We start from the raw sequence: 24517 nt of genomic DNA, 5'->3' as shown, positions 1-24517 counted from the left end.
ATGGCTGACCCTCTCCCTCTCTGATCCCCCGTTAAGAACTGGTCATGGACCACCAGTTCCCTCCCCCTGAGGTCAACAATCAGTTCCTTGGTCTTACTGACACTGAGCGAGAGGTTGTTGTTTATGCCACCACTCAGCCAGATTTCTCACAGCACTAATACATTACAGATCTAATACCCTACTGAATTTAATGCAGGTTTTACAGTTACAAGTTTGAAAGTAAAGGGAAAGTCTACTACAGAAAAAAAACAGAAGAGATTGCAGCTTCTGGGATCTAGCACAAGATAGGTATTGCTGGAGGAAGTCAACAGCTTTAGCAGCATCTAGAGACGGGTAGTTAGTTTTAGTCAAAACTCTCAAAACTGAAAGCGTATGAAGGGATGGGGGAGGAGAGAGGCAGGAGCTGGCGGATGCTAGGTGGAACCAGATGGAAGGTGACAAGTAGAGACAGCAAAGGGTTGCAGATTCTGGAATCTGATAAGGGAGTGATAACGGGCATATGAAACCAGGCGGAGAGGAAAAAGTAACTGGGTAATGGAGATCTGGGACAACGTGTTTAGAAAGAAGTGGGGTTGAGACAATTTAGTGGATCAGAGAGAAAGGAACATTATCTGGACTACTTGAAATGGAAAAATTCAATGTTCACATCATTGGGCTGGAGATTATCCAGGTGGTACATGAAGTACTGTTCTATTACCTTGTGTTTGGTCTCACTCTGACGACAAAGAAGGCTGAGTACCAGCAGGTCAGTGTGGCACGGGGAAGGGGAGCTGCAATGGCATGCGACTGGGAGTTTGCTTTGAATTTCTTAAATAAACATTTAATTTTAATAGGTTTGAAATGTCACAATGTCAGAGATATGCAAAAGCACTGACAGACTGCTTATTATTTTTATAGCCATTAAAGCTGAACTGGGACTTGAACAATTGTGAGAAATTTTTTTAACCAGAGGGTCGTGGATTTATGGAATTCGTTGCCACATACAGCTGTGGAGGCCCGATCATTGAGGGTGTTTAAGGAGGAGATTGATAGGTATCTAATTAGTCAGGGTATCAAGGAATATGGGGAAAAAGCCAGAAATTGGAACTAGATGGCTCATGGAGTGGCAGAGCAGACTCGATGGGCCGAATGGCCTACTTCTGCTCCTTTGTCTTGTGATCTTGTCAGATCTTTCACAGCAGGTTTGGATGGAACCAAATTGATCAATTGCCAGGAGTTCTGCTGTTGCAGTGGCCACTTCCCAGGAGTCCTGGATGCTTTAAGGCAAATGAAAATGGCCATTCTATATTTGGTCTAGATGAGTGTAGTTCAGCAAGATATGGTTTCTTTCTGCTATGGTCCAATGTCCGCTCCTGTCAGATTGCTCCTACTTTAGTGCTTTCACCCTTCACCTCCCAGCTTGTAACTTAACCCTCCCTCCCCGACCCAACCACCTTTTCCCTCAGCTGGTCTCACCCTTCACCTGCCAGCTTGTACTTCTTCCCCCCCACCTTCTTATTCTGGAATTTCCCTCCTTTGTTTCCAGTCCTGATGGAGGGTGTCCACCTGGAACGTTGACTGTTTATTAGCCTCCATAGATACTGCCTGACTTGCTGAGTTCCTCCAGCATTTTCTGTGCATTGCTCAAGATTTCCAGCATCTGCAGAATCTCTTGTTTAAAATATGGCTCGTTATCTGGTCTCCCTCTTCACAAATGCCACCTGACCAACTAATTATTTCTGGCATTTTGTATTTTTAATACCCAAGAACAATTACTTACCTCGGGTCCAATAATAATCAAATAAACACATGGTTCCCTTTCATGCCAAGCTAGAAAACAAGATAAAGAATATTTTAATGACCTGAAATGCAACAATGAACGTCAATAATATAATACTTTTCAATTTAACAGGGATGATTTACTACAGATTTTTCCTCATATTTCAAAGGTATTAAATTCATATCAACAGAAAACAACTTCATTTGATATTGGAACTAAACCCCAATAATAACTCCAAATCTGCTATCAACTGTAGAATCATGGATCTTAAATACAATTGCAACCCCTTTTTACTGGATGTCTCTGGAAATGTGGGTCGTTGTCCTGCGCTAACAGCCACTGGACTTCGTGGTGAGAAACCCACCTTTCTCAGGCTCCTGTATGTCTAGGGTGTATACTACTCTGGTCCCGCCAAATCTGTGAGCTTGGGATGTCTCGCTCACCCAAACCCCAATTTGTGTGAATGCTGTGTGATTTACTGCCCCCTGCAATCACCCATCGGCAAGAAATAACAGATCATACACTACATACAATTATAAGGAAAGTATTTATGAACGTTAACTTAACCAAAGAGTTATTAAAGAAAAGGAAGAAAAAAACAAAATGGGCCCATTATAATTAAACAGTCAAATGCGCACATAAGTTGGAACTGATCTTGAAGCTGTCTGGCACTAGACCCTTGTTTTGTGTGAAAGCACACACCCCTTCTGAATGTTGCTCGAAATCTATCTCAAACAAACGGGTTCTCCCATAGGCCTTGAAGCCATTCATCTTCACAAAGCACCTTGTGCAACAGGGACAGCATCCTCAGCCGTCTTTCCTACTGGTTACTGCCAGCTCCTGCCAAAAGACCTTGACCCACACCAGTGTCCCTCACAAAACTTCTCTACCCAGTGTTTTCTAGAACCTTTTCCCAATTCCACCATCCTGATTGGCTGACACCACATTCCTAAATTGAACAACAAAGCCCCTTATCTCAGCTCAAACCCAAACAGGCTAAGAGCAGAACAGATTGCTCTTACAGAACTGCTAAGTTAAAATACCTACAGCATAGCAGAAAAAAAAATCTTAAATCAGTGCATTACACAATCTTATGTGGTTGAGTATGAGCAATTTAAACAGCATTACACTGCACAGAATACAGTTAGTGAACTGGAAATATCTAAAGAAATAATGGAGGTTGATAGGAAAAATTAAGATGGGATTAGATAGATACTTGAATGATTTGAAAGGTATTAATTCTTGAGGTTGACCAGAAAGATTGGTAAGTCACATAACAAATATTGTTTTTTTGAAGATGCGGTGTTTTTAAGTCAAATTGTTGTTAGTTAACTGAGCATCAGCAGGATAGCAACACACATCAAAGTTGCTGGTGAACGCAGCAGGCCAGGCAGCATCTCTAGGAAGAGACATTTCGGGCCGAGACCCTTCGGCAGGATAGAATGTTTTCTATCTACTAATGCTCAATTAACTAAAACAAAAGGCTGCATTGACAAATCTTTGTTACTTCAGATATCCAAGTTCTTCTTTTCATTCATATGATCAAAAAGCTTCTACCAGTGAATCTAATAGAGACTCATATAAATTAATGCGAGATCTTCCCATATTTAAAATTAGAAAAATAGAAGAGACTCACGATTAAATGTAATAAGGAATTCAGGTGATTTTTTTTTTATCCAGTGAGAATGGTTTAAATGTGAAACTCATTACCAGAAGGAGTATTAGTAGTGTGGATGGATAATTGGAAGCTTGAATTTAAAAAAAAGAAAGATAAATTGATGAAGGACAAATATCAGAAGAGATCTATTACACAAATTGGCCTATTCAGTGTTGTACAATTTTATGATTTATTAAGTGCTATAGCATCTACTACATTGTAGTATAAATTTAAACTGTTGGCTAACAAAATGTTTCCAAGCCATTAATTGCATACCTTATATGTTCTTCACAGAAGGAATGTCTAGTTTGAAAAGACAGAATATTTCATCACTAGTATATTACTGATGAAATATGGTTAATGCTTTGTCAGAAAGCTTTTTTTATTCTAGTATTTATTTAATTTAAAAAACCTCATCCTGCAATATATGCATATAAAATCTGCAGGAGACATCAATAAGTTGCAGGAATGAAACATATCATTCTGTGTCATCAACCCTTGCTTGTATTAAATAATTTGTATGCAAAGACGTGTCATTTTTTTAAGATGCCAGTTACACTTCTTCAAAGTAATAGCTCCAATCAGCAAAAACCATTAATGAAATGATCAACAACTTGGAGCACAATACTTATAACGGGAAGGCAAATTCAAAGTACAAAGTATATTTATTATCAAAGTATGTATACTATACACAACCTTGAGATTTGTCTCCTTACAGGCAGCCACAAAACAAAGAAACACAAAAGAACCCATTAAATAAGACTGTCAAACACCCAATGTGCAAAACAAAACAAATCTTGCAAAGTAGGCAAATAACATTCAGAAATGAAGTTTACCAAAGTGGGATCACAGCCACAAATTGAGAGTTTAATTAAAATTGCTCCTATGATAAGGTCCAGGGAATCATCAATATGTAAGAGCAATAAAGTCTGAATTGATTACCTGAGAAAGCATCTACCAAGTAGAGTGGATCTTTGACTCGACGAAGTCCACACACCAAAAGGAAGATGTATGGGTCACTACTCGTGAACTGAATCCCTGTAATCATTATAAACAGCAAAGAAAAAGCTATTTTCTATATAAAGTAGAAAAATGAAAGCAAGTAACCCTCTCATTATGAAATGTAACTTGCGTCATACTTTCATTTTCATCTTATCGGTGTAGTAAGTTTTAAAAGGAAAGCAACCCAATTTAAGTCTGAATATATTCTTCCATAAATACAGTACAACAAAACTGTATGGATGGATTTTAGAAATATAACTGGAAGATTTATTTGAATAAAAAACAATTTTACAAGATTTGACAGTGGTTTCTGGTTAATTAGGGCAGCTGCTAATTTGGGAGAACTCAAAGAACAATAACTAATTGAGAAAATAGCCAGGATTCCTTTTGTTTATTTGGGACACCATGTCATTTAATTGGGACAGGAGACTGTTGCCAAACAGTTTCTAACAAGTGTTAGTCACACGCACCTGTGTGGCTGTTAGATCCTACACCGCGCTTGAGTGAACAGCTTTTAAATGGCATCAGATGCATGTGCTTCTGTTCAAAAGGCAGTGATTTTGTTGCCAAGAAATAAGCAGTAAGACAATTCAGAACAGATTGATCTCATGCAGTGAGGCTTGGAGATGCCAGAAATGGCCGTGAGTGAAAATGAAACAACTTCACTACTTAAGTAAGTTAGGAACTACAAAGAATTTGAAGGTAACAATAATCATCTTGAATATACAAACGTACTTTATTGTCGCCAAACAATTGATACTAGAACGTACAATCATCAGAGCGATATTTGATTCTGCGCTTCCCGCTCCCTTGATTACAAATCAATAGTAAATATTAAAAAATTAAATTATAAATAGAAAATAGAAAAATGGAAAGTAAGGTAGTACAAAAAAACCGAGAGGCAGGTCCGGATATTTGGAGGGTACGGCCCAGATCCGGGTCAAGATCCGTTCAGCAGTCTTATCACAGTTGGAAAGATGTTTCCAAATCTGGCCATACAAGTCTTCAAGCTCCTGAGCCTTCTCCCGGAGGGAAGAGGGACAAGAAGTGTGTTGGCTGGGTGGGTGGTGTCCTTGATTATCCTGGCAGCACTGCTCCGACAGCGTGCGGTGTAAAGTGAGTCCAAGGATGGAAGATTGGTTTGTGTGATGTGCTGCGCCATGTTCACGATCTTCTGCAGCTTCTTCCGGTCTTGGACAGGACAACTTCCATTACCAGGTTGTGATGCACCCTAGAAGAATGCTTTCTACAGTGCATCTATAAAAATTAGTGAGGGTTTAAGGGGACAGGCCAAATTTCTTTAGTTTTCTCAGGTAGTAAAGGTGCTGGTGGGCCTTCTTGGCAGTGGACTCTACTTGGTTGGACCAAGTCAGGTCATTTGTGATATTGACCCCGAGGAACTTAAAGCTTTTGACCTGTTCCACTTGCGCACCACCGATGTAAATTGGGTCGTGCAGTCTACTACTCCTTCTGAAGTCAACAACCAGTTCCTTCGCCTTGTTGACGTTGATTAATAGGTTATTGTCTTCGCACCATGCCACCAGGTTCTTAATTTCCTCTCTGTACTCAAACTCATCATTACCTGAGATATGGCCTACAATTGTTGTGTCATCAGCAAACTTATATATTGAGTTCGACGGAAACTTGGCTACACAGCCATGGGTGTACAGTGAGTACAGCAGGGGGCTGAGTACACAGCCTTGTGGGGCACCGGTGCTCAGAGTGATTGCAGCGGAGAGCTTGTCCCCTATTTTTACAGCCTGGGTCCTGTCTGTGAGGAAGTTGAAGATCCAGCTGCAGATTTGAGTGCCAAGGCCCAGGTTCTGGAGCTTAGGAATCAGTTTATTTGGAATGATGGTATTAAAGGCAGAGCTGTAGTCAATGAAAAGGAGCCTTATGTATGTGTCTTTATTCTCCAGGTGTTCTAAGGAGGAACGTAGGACCAGAGAGATGGCATCTGCCATCGACCTGCTGCTCTGGTAGGCGAATTGCAAAGCATCGAGGTTGACTGGTAGGCTGTGGTTGATGTGTGCCATAACCAATCTCTCGAAGCACTTCATAGCAATTGATGTCAGAACCACAGGTCGATAGTCATTCAGGCATGCCACCTTGCTCTTCTCCGGCACTGGGATTAACGTTGCCTTCTTAAAACACGAGAGGATCCTAGACTGAAGTAAGGAGCAGTTGAAGATGTCAGCAAACACTCCAGCTAGCTTACTTGCACAGGCCCAGAGAACCCGTCCCGGGATGCCATCTGGGCCCGTCGCCTTCCTTGGATTTATCTTCAGGAAGGCTCTTCTAATGTCCTCTTCGATGACGATGAATCTCGATGCCACCAGGTCTGGTTCATCGGGAGGGAGCGGGACACTCCTCTTCTGTTCAAATCTTGCGTAGAATACGTTAAGTTCGTCAGGAAGAGAAGCACCACAGTTATTGATATTCCCAGTCTTTTCTTTGAGCCCAGTGATCTCATTTAGACCTTGCCATAGTCTACTGGCATCCCTTTGGTTAGACTGGGCTTCCAACTTGGCTCGATATTGCCTCTTGGCGCCCTTAATGGCTTTCCGGAGTTCACACCCGGATTCCGTGTATCGACTGGTATCCCCGGACCTAAAAGCTGCAGTTCCAGCCTTTAAAAGGGACTTGACCTCATAATTCATCCAAGGTTTTCGGTTAGGGAATACCCGGATCGTCTTGCGAGACACACAGTCCTCCCTGCATTTCCAAATAAAGTCCGTGACAGCTGAGGCCTACTCATCGAGCTTAGCTGCCGAGTCCTTGAATACTAACCAGTCCACCGATTCAAAGCAGTCATGGAGGACCTCATCCGTTTCCTCCGTCCAATGCGACACCACTTTTGACACCGTGACCTCCCGCTTCAGTTTCTGTTTGTAAGCCGGGAGGAGGAGTACAGCCTGATGGTCCGATTTTCCGAAGTGAGGTCGTGGGACGGAACGGTAGACATCCTTGACCGCTCTGTAGCAGTGGTCAGGTATATTCAGGCCTCTAGTGGGGCAGGAGACATGTTGGTATAACTTTGGCAGCGCCTTTCCGAGGTTGGCCTGGTTAAAGTCCCCGGCTGTAATGAGCAAAGCCTCCGGATACCTGGTCTCAAGTTCACTGATGTTGGCATACAGTATGTTCAGAGCACACTCCACATCCGCCTGGGGGGCGGGGGGGGGAGGAATGTAGACTGCTGTCAGTATGACCGATATTACAGTGAAAATGAAGTTTTGGAGGATGCAATTATCAATATCATTGTATGAAGGCAGTCTTTTATCTGCACTAGGTGTCTGTACTGATTTTTTCATTTACAGTCAATCAAAAGAACATAGCAGCGTACATTGGATGAATTTCTCTGTTGATATCTATCAGGAACTAATACACAGTTTTACAGTACTGTAGTAGTATTGGTAGTATTCTAATTTGTTCCGCACTCCATTTAAGTACTTAACCCCTTTCTCAATTAAAAGTGGCTTGTCTTTTTTATATCTTTGAAATTACTTCCATGAAACTACGACTAATTGGGCAGCCACTTAACTGGGCCAAAATGCACTGGTTCCAATGTATCCCAATTAACCAGAAGCTACTGTACAAGAGAAAAAAAAAATCAGCATTTTAGTAGGGTAATTTAAAATAAAACTGGCAAAAGTTTTAAAGCCAGGATGTATTGTAGCATTCTCTAATTTGCTTCCTCTTAATTGGGGATACTTCATGCACATTCTGCTTCTTTTTGTTTCCTATAGAGTGGAATGCAAACCAGTGGCAAACTGAATTTGTATTTTCAGGGCTTAGGAGGGTGTGAGAGGTAGCTGGAAAAATCCTACATTTGGTGCAGTAAAACAGACTGTATGTAAGGTTGATACATCTGTGCAGAGCAACGATGATAACAAAACAGTCCACTTCTTCAATAATTCAATCCTCTGTTGAAAATAAACAGCAAACTATTTGATACTTGCTGTCAGTTTGAGATGATATCTTAACAACGGCCAAATAAATACGTTGTTATCTACTGCCATTGATCTGATACTTATAAATTTGATTTGGAAAAATGGGTAAATGTTTGAATGAGTTTACAATCAAAATGTTAACCTATGTTTGTTTCTTACAAATGGCAGTGAACTGGTCAGCATTTTTACACTGCAACACACAAAAAAGGCTGGAGGAACTTAGCAGGTCAGGCTGCATCCATGGAAATGAACAAAACAGTCGACATTTCAGGCTGAGACTCTTCTTCAGGGCTTGGCTTGAAATGTTGACTGCTTGTTCATTTCCACAGATGCTGCCTGACCTGCTGAATTCCTCCAGCATTTTGTGTGTGTTGCTTTGGATTTCCCACACCTGCAGAATCTCTTTTGCTTATGCATTTTCACCTTCTGATTCTAAAATATTCCATAATTTTAGAAAATCAATAGATCAGGCTAGATATAAATTTCAACATTTAGCTCATTATTTCAAGCAAAAAACGCAAACAGAATTGTTAATCTCATACTAATTCAGCCAAATTATCCTGGCTTTTAAGTGTGCAATTTCCTTAAATGCACCAACTTCCAATTACAGAATGAATTTGATTGCAAGTACTCTGCAACAAAACAGATAGTGTGGAAGCATTTGTTTCAATTTCAAACATACATTTTTATAAACTACTGATAGTAAAACACTTGATCAGAAGATAAAATAAATTTAAAGGATTAAATCACATTCAGTATCATGTTTGTGAAAATGACACAAACCACCTCTGAGATCCTGTGACAAGCTAGTAGAAAATCCATTCGTTTTCATGGAAGTTCTCCCTCTGGAGAATGAGGAAGTAATGTTCTTTTATAAATCATTTTAATTTAATTAATTATTTGTCATTTATGAATGTTTTGATGTATTTTAATTAAATTTTAAAACATATTTTATTATTTACAGTAAAGTTTTTAAATGTGTCTAATATTTGGAGGCATTTAAAACTGGAAAAATCATGCAAGTCAAAAGTTCTACCCTCTGTTTTGCCTTCCCTCAAAGCTTAATAAGACCTTAAGACATGGGAGCAGAATTAGGCCACTTGGCCCATTAAGTTTGCTCTGTCATTTCATTTTGGCTGATCCATTTCCCATTCTCCTGCCTTCTCCCTGTACCCTTTCATGTGCTGACTAATCAAGAACCCATCAACCTCTGCTTTAAATACTCCCAGTGATCTGGTCTCCTGTGGCAACAAATTCCACAGATGCATCACCCTCTGATTAAAGATATTCCTCCTCATTTCTAACAGGGAATTGATTTTTTAAGAACATAAGAAATAGGAGCAGGAGTTGGCCATCTAACGCATCATGCCTGCTCTGCCATTCAGTAAGATCATGGCTGATCTGGCCATGGCCATCTCCACCTACCTGCCTTTTCCCCCATAACCCTTAATTCCCCTACTCTGCAAAAATCTATCCAACTTTGTCTTAAATATATGAGGGGTGATTGATAAGTTTGTGGCCTAAGGTAGAAAGAGTCAATTTTAGAAAACCTAGCACATTTATTTTTCAACATAGTCCCCTCCTAATGTACACACTTAGGTCAGCGTTCATGGAGCATACGGATCCCTTCTTTGTAGAAGTGGTCCACAGCAGGGGTGATTGATAAGTTTGTGACCTAAGGTAGAAGGAGATGAGTTATTAACCAAACTTTCTGTATTTTCACTCAAAGAGCTGAACTGCACGAGCATGTAACAACAGATGTATAACTCACCTACTTCTGCCTAAAGCCACAAACTTATCAATCACCCCTGCTGCGGACCACCTGAAGATCCAAGACGCGCTCGTTACATGCACGTGCAGTTCAACTCTTTGAGTGATAATGCAGAAAGTTTGAAGTTAATAACTCATCTTCTTCTACCTTAGGTCACGAAGTTATCAATCACCCCTGCTGTGGACCACTTCTACAAAGAAGGGATCTGTATGGTCCATGACCGCTGGACTAAATGTAGGAGGGAACAATGTTGAAAAATAAATGTGCTAGGTTTTCTAAAATTGACTCCTTCTACCTTAGGCCACAAAATTATCAATCACCCCTCGTATTTACTGAGGTAGCCTCCACTGCTTCATGGGCAGACAATTCCACAGATTCACCACTCTCTGGGAAAAGCAGTTCCTCTTTATCTCCATTCTAAATCTACTCCCCTGAATCTTGAGGCTACGTCCCCTAGTTCTAGTCCACCTACCAGTGGAAACAACTTTCCTGCATCTATCTTATCTATCCCTTTTCATAATTTTATACATTTCTATAAGATCTCCTCTCATTCTTCTGAATTCCAGCAAGTACAATCCCAGGCGACTCAATCTCTCCTCATAGTCTAAACCCCTCATCTCTGGAATCAACCTGGTGAACCCCTGCACCACCTCAAAAGCCAGTACTATATATCCTTTCTCCAGGAAGGAGACCAGAACTGCACGCAGTACTCCAGCTGCAGCCTCACTAGTACCCTGTACAGTTGCAGCATAACTTCCCTGCTCTTCAATTCAATCCCTCTAGCAATGAAGGGCAACGTTCCATTTGCCCTCCTGATAGCCTGCTGGACCTGCAAACCAACCTTTTGTGATTCATGCACAAGCACTCCCAAGTTTCTCTGCACAGCAGCATGCTGTAATTTATCATATAAATAATATCTGTTCTTTCATTTTTCCTTCCAAAGTGGATGACCTTGCATTTACCGACATTGAACTCCATCTGCCAGACACTTGCTCACTCACTTAACCTACCTATATCTCTCTGCAGACTCTCCCTATCTTCTGCACAAATTGCTTTTCCACTCAATTTAATATCATCAGCAAACTCAGATACACTACACTTAGTCCCCTCTTCCAGATCGTTAATATGTATCATGAACAGTTACAGGCCCAGCACCGACCCCTGCGGCACACCGTTTACCACTGATTGCCAACTAGAGTAACACCCATATATCCCAACTCTCTGCTTTCTGTTATTTAACCAATCCTTTATCCATACTAATACATCACTCACAACTCTATGCATCCTTATCCTATGGATGTCTTCTATGTGACATATTATCGAACATCTTCTGGAAATCCAGATAACATCCACCTGTTCCCCCCTATCCACTGCACTCATTATATCCTCAAAGAACTCCAGTAAGTTTGTCAAACAGGATCTGTCTTTGCTGAATCCATGCTGCATCTGACTGATGAATCTATTTCTTTCCAGATGCCTCGCTATTTCTTCTTTAATGATAGCTTCAAGCATTTCCCCAACTACAGATGCTAAACTAACTGGCCTATAGTTACCTGCCTTTTGCCTACATCCTTTTTTTGAACAGTGGCATGACATTCGTCGTCTTCCAATCTGCCGGGACCTGCCCAGAGTCCAGAGAATTTTGGTAAATCATCACCAAAGCTTCTACTATAACTTCTGCCATTCCTTTCAGTATGCTGGGATGCATTCCATCAGGACCAAGGGACTTGTCTACCTTCAGGCCCACAAGTTTGTTCAGCACTACCTCCTTAGTGGTAGCTATTGCATCGAGGTCCTCACCACCCATCGCATCCATAACATCTCTCTTTGGCATGGTGGATGCCTCCTCCACTACGAAGACCAACACAAAGTGGTTTTGAATGACCATTTCCTTATTACCCAATATTAGTTTCCCCTTCTCGTCCTCCAAGGGAGCTAAATTCACTTTAATCACTCTTTTCCACTTTATATAATTATAAAAACTTTTACTATCCATTTTTATATTTTGTGCTAGTTCATTTTCATAATCTATCTTCCCTACCTTTATTGCTCGCTTAGTGGTACTTCGTTGCTTTTTAAAGTTTTCCCAATCTTCCAGTTTTCCAATACTCATGGTGGTTTTGTCTGTATAAGCTTCTAGTTCGATGCCTTCTTTTATTTCCTTCGCTATCCAAGGCTGTCTCTCCCCACCCATACTGTCCTTGCTTTTAAATGGAATATACTTCTGTTGAGCACCATGAAAAATCTCTTTGAAAGTCTTCGACTGTTCCTCAGCTGTCCCACCATATAGCCTGTGTTCCCAGTTTACATTAGCCAAATCATCCCTCATCCCATTGTAGTCTCCATTGTTTAGGCATAATACACTGGTTTTAGATCGAACTATGGCACTCTCCATTTGTATGTGAAATTCAATCATACTGTGATCACTCTTTCCAAGAGGATCCCTAACTACATCATCACTAATTTTATCTGTCTCATTGCAGAGGACCAGATCTAAGATAGCTTGCTCCCTTGTAGGTTCAGTAACATGCTGTTCAAGAAAACCATCATGGATGCATTCTTTGAAGTCCTCCTCAAGACTGCCTCAAACAACTTGATTCACCCAATCTATATGCAAGTTAAAGTCTCCCATGATAACTGCTGTTCCATTCTTACATGTCTCAGATATTTCTGTTATTAGTCAGTAGCCAATATACAACTCCCACCAGTGATTTTTTTCCCTTTACTATTCCTAATCTCTACCCAGATGGATTCAGCATTCTGTTCCTTAGATCTTATATCGTCTCTCACTATCGTCCTGATCTCATCTTTAATTAAGAGCACTACACCATCTCCCTTACCTTCCTGCCTATCCTTTCATATTGTCCGATAGCCTTGGATATTTAATTCCCAATCCTCTTCTGCAGCCTTATCTCTGTAATGGCCACTAAATCATACCACTTTGTACTGATTTGAGCCACAAGTTCACGGACCTTGTTTTGAATACTACAGGCATTCAAATAAAGTGCCCTTATACTCATTGTGCTTTTAAAATCTTGTAATCTTTTACTCTTTTGCACTTGACTTTTCTTCATTCCACTCTTACTTTTCTCTTATCTTTTTTTCTTTATCTTTATCAACACTTTTGATTTTTACTTTATCCATACTTCTTCAATCTGTTAAACCCACCCCTTTACTATTTAGTTTAAAGCCTAGTCTTCAACCCTAGTTGTGCGACTTATTAGGATCCAGGTCCCATCACGGTTCAGGTGGAGCCCGTCCCATTGGTACAGCTCCCTCCTTCCCCAATACTGGTGTCAATTTCCCATGAATTCAAACCCACTTCTCCCACATCAATCCTTCAGTCACACATTTAACTCTCTAATCTTCTTGACCCCATACCAAATTGCCTGTGGCTCAGGTAGTAATCCAGAGATTACAACCTTTTTGGTTCTACTTTTTCAGTTAGTTCCTAGCTGCTCAAATTCTTTCAGCAGAACCTCTTTCCTCATTCTACCTATGTTATTGGAACCCACGTGGACCACGACAACTGGAACTTTCCCCTCCCACTGCAAATTCCTCTGCAGGTCAGATAAGATGTCCAGAATCTAGGTACCAGGTAGGCAACACAGCCTTCAGGATGCTCTATCCTCGCGACAGAGAACTCTGTCTATTCCCCTGACTATACTATCTCCAATTACCACTACATTTCTCTTCCTTCCTCCTTCTTGAATGGCTCCCTGAACTACGGTGCCACAGTTAGGTTGCTCATCCTTCCTACAGCCCCTATGGTCATCCACACAGGGAACAAAAATCTCAGACTTGTCGGACAAGCTTAAGGGCGAAGGCTCCTCCAGCACTGTCTCTTGTCTCTTTCCCACTACCAGCCTCACTCACAGTCATATCCTCTTGATCCTGACCACAGACCACAGTTGTTATATTACATATCACTAATCATAAATAAATGATAAATTCTGTTCTTTATATCCTCTCAGGTAGAATGTTGCTTTTGTTAATAAAACAAGATTTTATTTAGAAGGTATTTCTACAATGCATATTTGTTAACTGTAGTATTTAGAATTAAATGCACTGTGAAGATTCTGTTGGTTGCATGATATTAGTTATTTTAGTAAGAATAATATTACTATAAATTATCTTTTCAAACTTCGCAATTGGTGAAAACCTACAACCCGGTCTATGCATTGTTAAAATTGCTGAACATTTCTTACAATAAATCCTTTTTAGACCATAGTAGGCAAAGCTATTTACAGAAAAAAAAATCATACACAACCTATGTTCCAAATACAACGCTAGAACTTCTCATTAAAATGCCATCACAAAGCCATACCTGAATTTTGAAGGAACTCCCCCCAGTTAAATTTTGCACAAGGCTTAGTCACCACACCTAGATTCAATTGAAAGAAAAGACACAGAATAAAAAAAGCACAAGATAATTAAAGATTAAAAATATATTTTGGGAATATTCCAATACTTTGAACATATAAAGAAGTGTTAGCACGTTTTTAAAATGAATATTACAACACAAATATTTAGTAAATATATTTGCCTGATTGAAATGTTTCCATTATAATAGTTACATTCTGCTTCAAAACCAGCTACAACCAGGTTTCTGCTCCCCCTTCCACCCACTAACCTGTTCCTCTTACATCAGCGACGCAATTGGGGTTGACCTGGGATTTTAATCACAATAAGTGAATATAACAGTATACAATCTCCACTTAAGTTCTTTCTTAAATGAGTGATTTGCAGGTGGAAGTCATCAATTAATCAGTCTCAAGACCCAGCTGAGCTATCTCTTTCCTACCCTTTTCACACCTATTTGGCGTAGGTGCAGAGCAAAGTTCTTGTACATCACCTTGTAAGTTAAAATGTAAATGAAATCAATGAATACAATAAAAAAAATCAAAGGTTCCTCTGAGAGTTTTAAAATTATGCCTTAGAAGAAAAATCTATTTAACCAAAACATAACCAAGTCGAAGCCTATTAGATAATTTGAAGCGCTGCACATTGCAATTAAAATAATATATTCCAATTAGATATTCAATAGTATTTTGGATCTGCTAAACAATTTTATTTGTTATAAGAGACTCATTAGAATCAAAATACTTCAAAATGCTGCACTTTGCAACAATCTGCTCATCAAAGCAACAACTTGAGATTGATTGTAGGCACAATGGTGTGGAAATGCAACATTCTGCATCCTGCAAAATCCTGTAAGTGCAACATTTAAGAGAATGTAGAAATTAATAATTACACTAATCAGGTTTTCAATGGAAAACCCATTTTCTAGGATTTACACTGAACAATAAGGTACAAATCAGCAAGAGGCAGGAAGGAAAAGCAAGGTCAATTAACTGGAGGAAAGCCAGATAATTCTTCCAGAGCATGAAGATCTTTCACAAGAACTGTACCTCAACAGACTGCATTTTGGAAATGAAGCTTCTGAGAATTCCGCTCAGTTCTGCAGCCAGAAAGTTATATGGCACAGAAATAGGCCCATGCCATCTTTGACCAAAGTTTACAGTGCAGCAGTACAGACTTCCTTAATTGTACCATACAAAGAGGCTGCAAGCAGAAACTTTATGATGCAGTTTATTTCCATGCAAAACAATGATAATCACATTGATCTAAATATGGTTAGGTCCTTACAGAAAAATAAACTAGCTGCCATAGTTGATGGTGCAACTGAGATCCATGTGAGATGTGCTTAAAGAATTAAAGAACAGTTTTATTTCTTTGGGTACTCTATCGAAAATCTAAGCCTTCTTTAACCTCTCCATGGTTAAAGTAAAAATCCTTCTACCTGTTAGTGTCACACCCACATTATCAATTTTCTACTGGATTTCAACAAAGGCAAACTCTGGACAATGCTTTTCAACTATTCCCAAAAGCATGATCTGTTTTCCTCCCCTATTCCAACAAAGTGCAGCTGTATGCTTTGCCTATCTTAACACTTCTACATATCAGTGAGGGCCAGGCATCAGTACAAGATATACGCCACACTGAAAGGAGGACCATTTGGCTGGAAAACTACCTAACAATACTCATGACAATGCTATCATAAGGGAGTATACAGGCCCTCCTCAGGTAATAAACGCATTCTGTTTTTATGTTGTATGTCAATTTTATCCATAAACTGGAAAATACACAAAAATATTTTAATATGATATTCTCCACAGTACAAGATAAAATGGCATACGTGGCACATTGAAAGGATTTGAAAGAACAATTACTTAAAATGGAGAAAGAGAAAGGGAGGGAGGAAACTATTTCTGTCATTTGTGGAACAATACATTTATGTACATTAGACTTCTGTATTTAATATTATGATGGGACTGTATATGCAATCTAGGAACAGCCTGTAATTTTGAGTGAGATTTGACAAAATAATTGATCTTACTTCAAAACAAAAACCATAATCAAACACTAGGGTAATGCACCAGGCGCTATAAATTCCAAATATGCACACACAGAATATGTAATAAATCGATTCCAACAGTGAGCCAGACCACTTTACTGTAGCATTTGAGCATGAGGCCTGAGCATGGGAAAGACTTCCAATCAAAATAGAATAGCCGCACAAATTCTGAAGAGGTAGTATAACATTTTGTTTTCTTCTGACTTAAGACATGACCAAATAATTTTGTAAAAGTACATTTTATTTCAGTTGTAAACTTCTCCATTAAAATTCCACAGAAAAATAGCATGTGTCACCACTGCTGTTGTTTCAAAATGAACACCATATTTATCTGTGTCACTGTGATTGAGTTAGTGAAGTGCAAACAACTCCTGTCACAATGGTTTATTTAAATGGAGAATTTAACACAGCTAATGTATGAAAATATAACAAAATAGCTGGTTTTATAAAGTTAACAAAACATTCAATTTTACATTTGGCAACGCATAGCACATACTTTTGAAAAGTAAATTACAGAGTAGGATACTGCCTCTTGCCTTTTGCCACATGCTTAAATGTATATTTGGTAGAGTAAATTGCTTGTTATTTTAGGAAACCTTGTAAAGATACACAATGTTAATCATGCAACTGTATACAAATTGCAGACAAAATCTAATTAAAATAGTTTCACCATTAGTGTATATTAATGCATAAGCAAAGAATGGGATAAAGTTCACAGCACCATGTTGAAAAGGCCATCAATCCTATAAATGAAGCAGTTTCCAAAACTTACCTTGAGGCTGCACATGAATCTTATTTCCAGCTAATGGCTTAAAAATAGGAAACAAAATACAAAATGAATAACATTTTCAAAACTGTATTTGAAATAATTTGCATAAACCCAATGAAGACATAGTGTTTATTGCTGCATAAGTGCAGAAAATAATACACAAAAGGTTAATTTTACTGCCTTTTCACTCCAAATGGAGTAAAAGAAATGAAAATGTATTTGTTTTATTTGAAGCATGATCTTATCAGAGGTCAACTTGTAATCTTGTAATACATCTTGATAGTTCACAGTGGAATACAATTACAGTACTTGAACTCAGTCTTACTTAATAATAAGTCTCGACTTCAAAATTTACCAAATATACCGAATGATATTTAATAAACTTGGTTCTAACAAAATCAATTATCTATTAATTACTCAGCAGCTATGAAATGGTATGACTCAATCTTATAACTGTAGTCAACAATTAATGTAAACTCTGCAATAATGAGTTAGATTAGATGCTTATTTCAGCAAAGAATTTTTTTGATTCCACTTTCCCATACCTACCTCTTCTTTCCTGGTGTGACTCAGTTTAGGAGGCACAGGTAATTTTTTGAATAATAGCCAAAATTTTCTAATTAGTGAATGGAGACTTAAAGCTATGTAGTTATCAAACTATTACAGATAAACTTGAACATCCCCTCAGCCAATATCCCAAAACTCTAATCATAATCAGGATTTGACTGAATTTTCTTTGTCTTAGTTTAAAGTAATTTAGGCCAACTGTGACCCCAAACTGTGATCAACAGACAGAAGAAACTCAAAATCACAAGTACATAGTTGAGTACTATAGACTACATTGGTTTAACTAGACTAATGAAGAATTTCAAAGTTAAAAGATTTTCATTACAACTAATCTAATGATACTCTTTATTTCATCTGTAATAACTACTCATGGAAAACAGTGACTCTGATTTTAATAACTTGTATATCCTTTTTCTGAAGTTTTAAATAATTTTTCATGATAATTAATTTTATCCAAAACCATATTGCTCACAAAATATTGACTGTCTATATGAAACATGAATAGCTGATTTCTGGAGGTTTAACATTATACAATGCACAGTATCATACCACAGAAATATTTCTAATGAGTCTAACTGGATGTCTGTCAGATTATAATAGCCAATGGACCATTCACTCTAAAATGGCGATAATTTTAAACTGGCGAAGGACCTTTCTATCCTAAAAAAATTCATGTTAAGGTCCAAATACTAATCAATCTTACTTTTCTGTAGCATGGAATTTCATAGCAGGTGTTATTAGAGAAGTGCTTTGCACATTGAAATTTTTAATTTTTTAGGGTTATAGGTTGCTGAATGTGTGAAATAAGATAGCAGTGAGACAATTTCAGACAAGTTGATAGCCAAATGTGTTAGTTATTCCTTACCGCTAAGCTGAGAGATTCTGTCCTCGATTGGTCCAGGACGACATTAATCAATACTGCTGCTCCTACTCCTTTCTTCCAACCTTTCCAAATACCTTGCATTTTCTGCCCACATTCAGAGAGGTTTCTGTTGCTGCCACCACACTGTCATTCCAATTACAGCTTGTTTACCTTTTATAATATGCTTCTCATGTTTAGGTACTTGCACTGTAAGCCTATTTTAGACCTCCTTGCACTTCCTTTTAGTCTGGTCCTTTCTAAAACCAGTTATGATTTCACTTATCATTTGAATGTAGTTCAAACTCTGTAAATATATGCTTGGTTAAAACCTCTACCACTGCCCAGTCTCTTTAATCATGGGTTCTGCTGTTGCATTCAAGAACTCATTCATTCTTCTTGACAGCAAAGGCTAGTGAAGATTAGATTAAGAAAATTAAAAATTTTCACACGTAAAATCTAAACCAACAGCTTAAGCCATATCTTGAGAGAAAACAACTGAACATTAAGCAACTTAAAGCTTGAAGAAAATTCTTGCAGAGAATCTTATTTGGAATACCAAAATTAGGCTATTTGGCCCATTGAATCTTCTCCACCATTCAATATTGGCTGATTTATTTTCCATCTCAATCCATACCCCTGCCTCCTCCTTGTAATCTTTGACATCTTTACTAATCAGGTAAGAGCACCAAATCAGAGTTTAATCAGAATGAAAACCATTTAGAGATGTAGATCAGTACCTCCCAAAACTTTTCTTAGTTATTAAACCAAAGATTACATGGAACTTCAAAACACAAATCTAACTAGATTACTTTATAGTGTTCTATGTCATCATATCAAGATAGTTTGCCCATTGAATACAAAAAGCTTTGGAAAACTAACTTCATAAAGACTCATGATGAAGCTATAACACAAGATTGGCATGGGATCCAATTTGCTTTGGTAGTTTTGATCAGCCAGAAGGCAATACATGGGAGAGCACGATCACATACTATACTACTGTACTTTTAGTTAATTATTTCTTTCTTGTTCTACGTTCTCAAACTTGATTCCTATAGAAAATAATTACTTAGATGAATAAACATGCCTATCTTTACCTCTGATTAAATCTTAAATTTCCTCTTATAAATGAAGTATTGATTCTCAATAACAACTGTAAATGAAGACAATGGATGCAATTTTAAGAATGATTCCTTCTTGGAAAAGTTTTCCTTTTGGAAAAACAATGTTTATAAAATGGCCAGAATCCAATTACATTTACTCTATGAGACATCTATTACCAAGGATAAAGGCCAATAACAAATGGCAATCTAATAGAATAGAAAGGTCATTAGTTCAGAAGTTCTAACTTCATTTTCCTTTAAAGTTTGGAATCAGTTTATGAATATCTCAGTATGTTCCTCAGGCTGTAACAAATAGGTTTTCCGCAGACCTACAAATGTAAGTACGTACACGTCCTCAACTTGGCTGCTTTGTCAGAAACCTGCTCTTTAAATACAAATTCTTAGGATAAAGTAACGACAGAACCAGTTATTCAACATTCTCAGTTACTCTGAAAGAATAAGACATATTCCTTTTTCTTGAACAAATGCACCTTGTAGTGATGGTGTTAAGCACAATATTAGAGAAATAATGGAAATATTACTACTTAAGTTCATGCCTATTAAGGTGAGAAGGTTAGGCAATACCCCAAGCTTCTTTAGCTCAGCAGAGGTTTTTGCTGAAAGCCAAAGGCCAGTTAGAAAAACATCGGACGATACAGCTTTATTTGAGTAAATGCCACTAAGAATTGTCACTCCGAGGAACTTTTCAAGGATACAGATCTGGCTGCACAAAGTAATAGTTCATATTTTTCTCATTACAATATTAAACGGTAATCTCTATTAGTTATTACAGACCTACAGATATTATTCTATTATCAGTATCCCAGCCTTGAATCCAATTTTCCAGTCTGGACCCCAGTTTTCCTCATCTGTTCCCTCTGTATAGCATAACTACTCTATAATTGCTAGGTGTACAGTCATCATTCCAAGTGCTATCATTTGGACAAGTATCCATTATGCCCAATCATAACTACAATTATAATATAAACACTACGCATAAATGGCAGTACTCTCTACTTCACTTTCAGATGTTGGACTTCATGGGTGATTTGTGGTCTACTATACTGCAGATAGGCTTCACTTTCTATTAAATGATCCAGGCTGCAAAAATCTGATTGATTGCTCAGTGCAATATCTACCCTTCCAATGTTGTGATTAATCTTAGCTCTTTGCATGAAAAGACAAAGCCAAATCCTCCAGTGCATGCAACTAACAGCTGTCATGGGCTAAGCTTAATTTCAACTGAGGTTGAAATGATAGCTTGTTCGGAAATGTTACTATGGAGTGCATCTCTCCATTTCATCCCCAGTGATCCATGATCTAACTGTTAAGTGTCAGTGAAAAATGCAACTGTTACTGTATATCTTGTAACTTGATAAGGTCTTGTGCAGATATAGTTCTGATATTTGCAGAGAATGCGTTTAAATATAGGTAGGGATTAGTCATTCCCTTGGTTTATAAATTTAAAACTTCGCTACTCTGGGATTATCTAACCCAACTGTTGACACTTTCTTCAAAGAAAATAATGGAATACAAAGTAGTAGGAAGCTAGGTTCACTGCCATCATCGTGCGTACACTGTGAGGAAATACTCATCAAGGAAAAGAAAAGGCAGCAGCAACAACTTTTGACAGGATAATCAGGGCTAGAATTTTGTCGTGGGAAATTTGTCACTTCAAAATTGACCGGGGGGATGAAGTCATGGGAAGCAACAAACACACTTTGTACATACACACACAAACCACTCTTAACCTCGCTCTTCTGTGTGTCTATTTCCATTTCTTCAAAATGAACCAAATGCTTAAAAGAAGTTCAAATTCACCAATTTCATCTACGGTCATCCATAAGTTCATTCCTTTCCTTCACAAGTTATGTTGTACATTTGGTTTTACTGGAACACCAGTTTTCATTGAAAACACATTGGTAGTGAGAGAATAAGAACGCAATACAAAGATTTAAAAAAATAAGACCAGAAGTAGGTCACGCAGCTCTCTTACCCTGCTCTGCCATTCAAAAGATCATGCTGATCTTCTACCTCAGTGCTCTTTTACAGTACCTATTCCAATATCAATTGCTTCCCTTAACAACCAGAAATCTATTGATCTGTCTTTAATGCATACAATAGCTTAGCTTTCATAGCCATTTCAAGTAGAGAATTCCAAAGGTTTACCACACTCTGAGTGACTAAATGTCTCATTTGTTCTAATCCTTTCCCTCCTTGTTGCTCAAGTTTCAATGGCATGTCCTGAAACTGAACCAACTCACAATAGTAACTAATGTATCACTCATGTTCCCAATCACCTGTTGCACCTACAGGTTAGCCCTCAGTGATTTGTCTACAAGGGCAATAGACCCCTTTGAACATCAACACTTACCCAATCTCTTGCTATTTAACAAACACTTGGTGTATGAATGGCCTTACATTTTTCGACATTACATTCTATATGTCATGCCATTACTCGCTGTCAGCTTATTTAAATTCACGTGAATCCTTTGTACGTCCTTGTCCATACTCACGACCACACCCAGTTTAGTATCAGCAGGAAACTTGGCAGTGAGACATTTGACCCCTCAACCATGTCATGAACAGCTGGGGCTCAGCACTTGTTGTAGCTACCAGTCACAGCCTGCCAACCTGAGGAATGGTTTGACCTTATTCTTTACTTCCCGTCCCATAACTAATTCTAAATCTACACTCAGTGGCCACTTTATTAGGTACAGGAGTAGAACCTGGTGTAGTCTTATGCTGCCATAGCCCATTCACTTCAAAGTTTGACGTGTTGTACATTCAAAGATGCTCTTTTGCACAGCACTGCTGTAATGGGAGGTTATTTGAGCTATTGTTGCCTTCCTGTCAGCTTTAACCAGTCTAGCCATTCCCCTCTAACCTCTCTCATTAAAACGGCATTTTTGCCCAACATAACTGCTGCTCACCGGATCTTTTTTGTTCCTTGCACCATTCTAAATAAACTTTAATTGTTGTGCATGGAACTCCCAGATGCTAAGCAGTTTCTGAGATACTCAAACTACCCCATCTGGCACCAACAGTTATTCCATAGTCAAAGTCACTTAGATCACATTTCTTCCCCATTCTGATGTTTGGTCTGAACAGCATCTGAAACTCTTGACCATGTCTGCTTGCTTTTATGCATTGAGCTGCTGCCACATGATTGGCTGGTTGGATATTTGCATTAATGAGCAGATTTAAAGGTGCAGCTAATAAAGTAGCCACTGAGTGTATGTCAGCACATCATCTCAATTCCATGTATTCTAGCTTTGTTAACTGACCTCCTGTGCAGGAAATGATCCCTCAGTACCAATACTATTTCCTGGCAATATTGAGCACCTGGAAGCAACAGGAAATGTGAGAAATCGTGAATCTACGTTCATCCAAAACAAACAAGAATTGTTTTATTTTGTTTCACTGACAATATTACAATAAACTCAGTGTCAGCAGAGTGGCATTTCTCTTCATTTGGATTAAACACCTGACTAGGAGTTATACAGTGGCAGGTTGCAAATATGACTGTAGAGTGGCACTGAATGTTATTGTGATTTTCTGCTGCATGACCACAGTGTGTTTTTTCCCTGATCCGGTGATCATATTCACTGGCACCACTGTAAAGAGTCACAGTCTCTGTGGAAATTTTTATGATATATATAATGCAAGGTGTACACTATTGCCTGAAGCACTATCACTCACAGATAATCAGATGATTGACACAAGTGATTAAATTCTGGATACACATAGCATGGAACTCATCTCTTTCCAAAATGAAGTCTAGTCCTCTGTAGGGGACAGTCACCTGAAAGACTGCCAAAGCCTTCAGAAAGCCTTCATCAACTTTGCCTCCAACTTCAACCCTGCCCTCAAATTTACCTGGTCCATTTCCGACACCTCCCTCCCCTTCCTTGATCTCTCTGTCTCTGGAGACAGCTTATCTACTGATGTCTACTATAAGCCCACAGACTCTCACAGCTACCTGGACTATTCCCCTTCCCACCTTGTTACTTGTAAAAATGCCATCCCCTTCTCTCAATTCCTCCGTCTCCGCCGCATCTGCTCTCAGAATAAGGCTTTTCATTACAGGACGAAGGAGATGTCTTCCTTTTTTAAAGAAAGGGGCTTCCCTTCCTCCAACATCAACTCTGCCCTCAAACACATCTCTCCCATTTCACGCACATCTGCTCTCACACCAACCTCCCGCCATCCCACTAGGGATAGGGTTCCTCTTGTCCATACCTACAACCGCACCAGCCTCCACGTCCAACATATAGTTCTCCGTAACTTCTGCCACCTCCAAAGGGATCCCATCACCAAGCACATCTTTCCCTCTCCCCACCCCCCCTGCTTTCCACAGGGATCGCTCCCTATGCGACTTCCCACCAATCTCCTTCCCGGCACTTATCCTTGTAAGGGGAACAAGCGCTACACATGCCCTTACACTTTCTCCCTTACCACCATTCAGAGCCCCAGACAGTTCTTCCAGGTGAGGCGACACTTCACCTGTGAGTCGGCTGGGGTGATATACTGTGTCCAGTGCTCCCTGTGTGGCCTTCTATATATTGGCGAGACCCGACGCAGACTGGGAGACCGCTTCAGTGAACACCTACGCTCTGCCCGCCAGAGGAAGCAGGATCTCCCAGCGGCCACACATTTTAA

At 39.1% G+C, this 24517-nt stretch overlaps 1 protein-coding gene across 1 annotated transcript in view; it reads right to left on the bottom strand.

Moving 5' to 3' along the window:
* glt1d1 (glycosyltransferase 1 domain containing 1) overlaps nucleotides 1-24517 on the bottom strand; it is a 77593-nt gene that overhangs the window by 30280 nt on the left and 22796 nt on the right. Inside the window, exons 5-8 of the mRNA XM_063034593.1 lie at nucleotides 17330-17366; nucleotides 14467-14523; nucleotides 4359-4454; nucleotides 1760-1809 (exon numbers count right to left, since the gene is read on the bottom strand). Coding sequence (XP_062890663.1) covers nucleotides 1760-1809; nucleotides 4359-4454; nucleotides 14467-14523; nucleotides 17330-17366 — 240 coding nt within the window. The remainder of the gene's footprint in view (nucleotides 1-1759; nucleotides 1810-4358; nucleotides 4455-14466; nucleotides 14524-17329; nucleotides 17367-24517) is intronic.

This window comes from Mobula hypostoma, chromosome 27 (genome assembly GCF_963921235.1).
Source record: "Mobula hypostoma chromosome 27, sMobHyp1.1, whole genome shotgun sequence".
Taxonomy (NCBI): domain Eukaryota; kingdom Metazoa; phylum Chordata; class Chondrichthyes; order Myliobatiformes; family Myliobatidae; genus Mobula; species Mobula hypostoma.
This window is presented reverse-complemented; position numbering and strand designations above follow the sequence as displayed.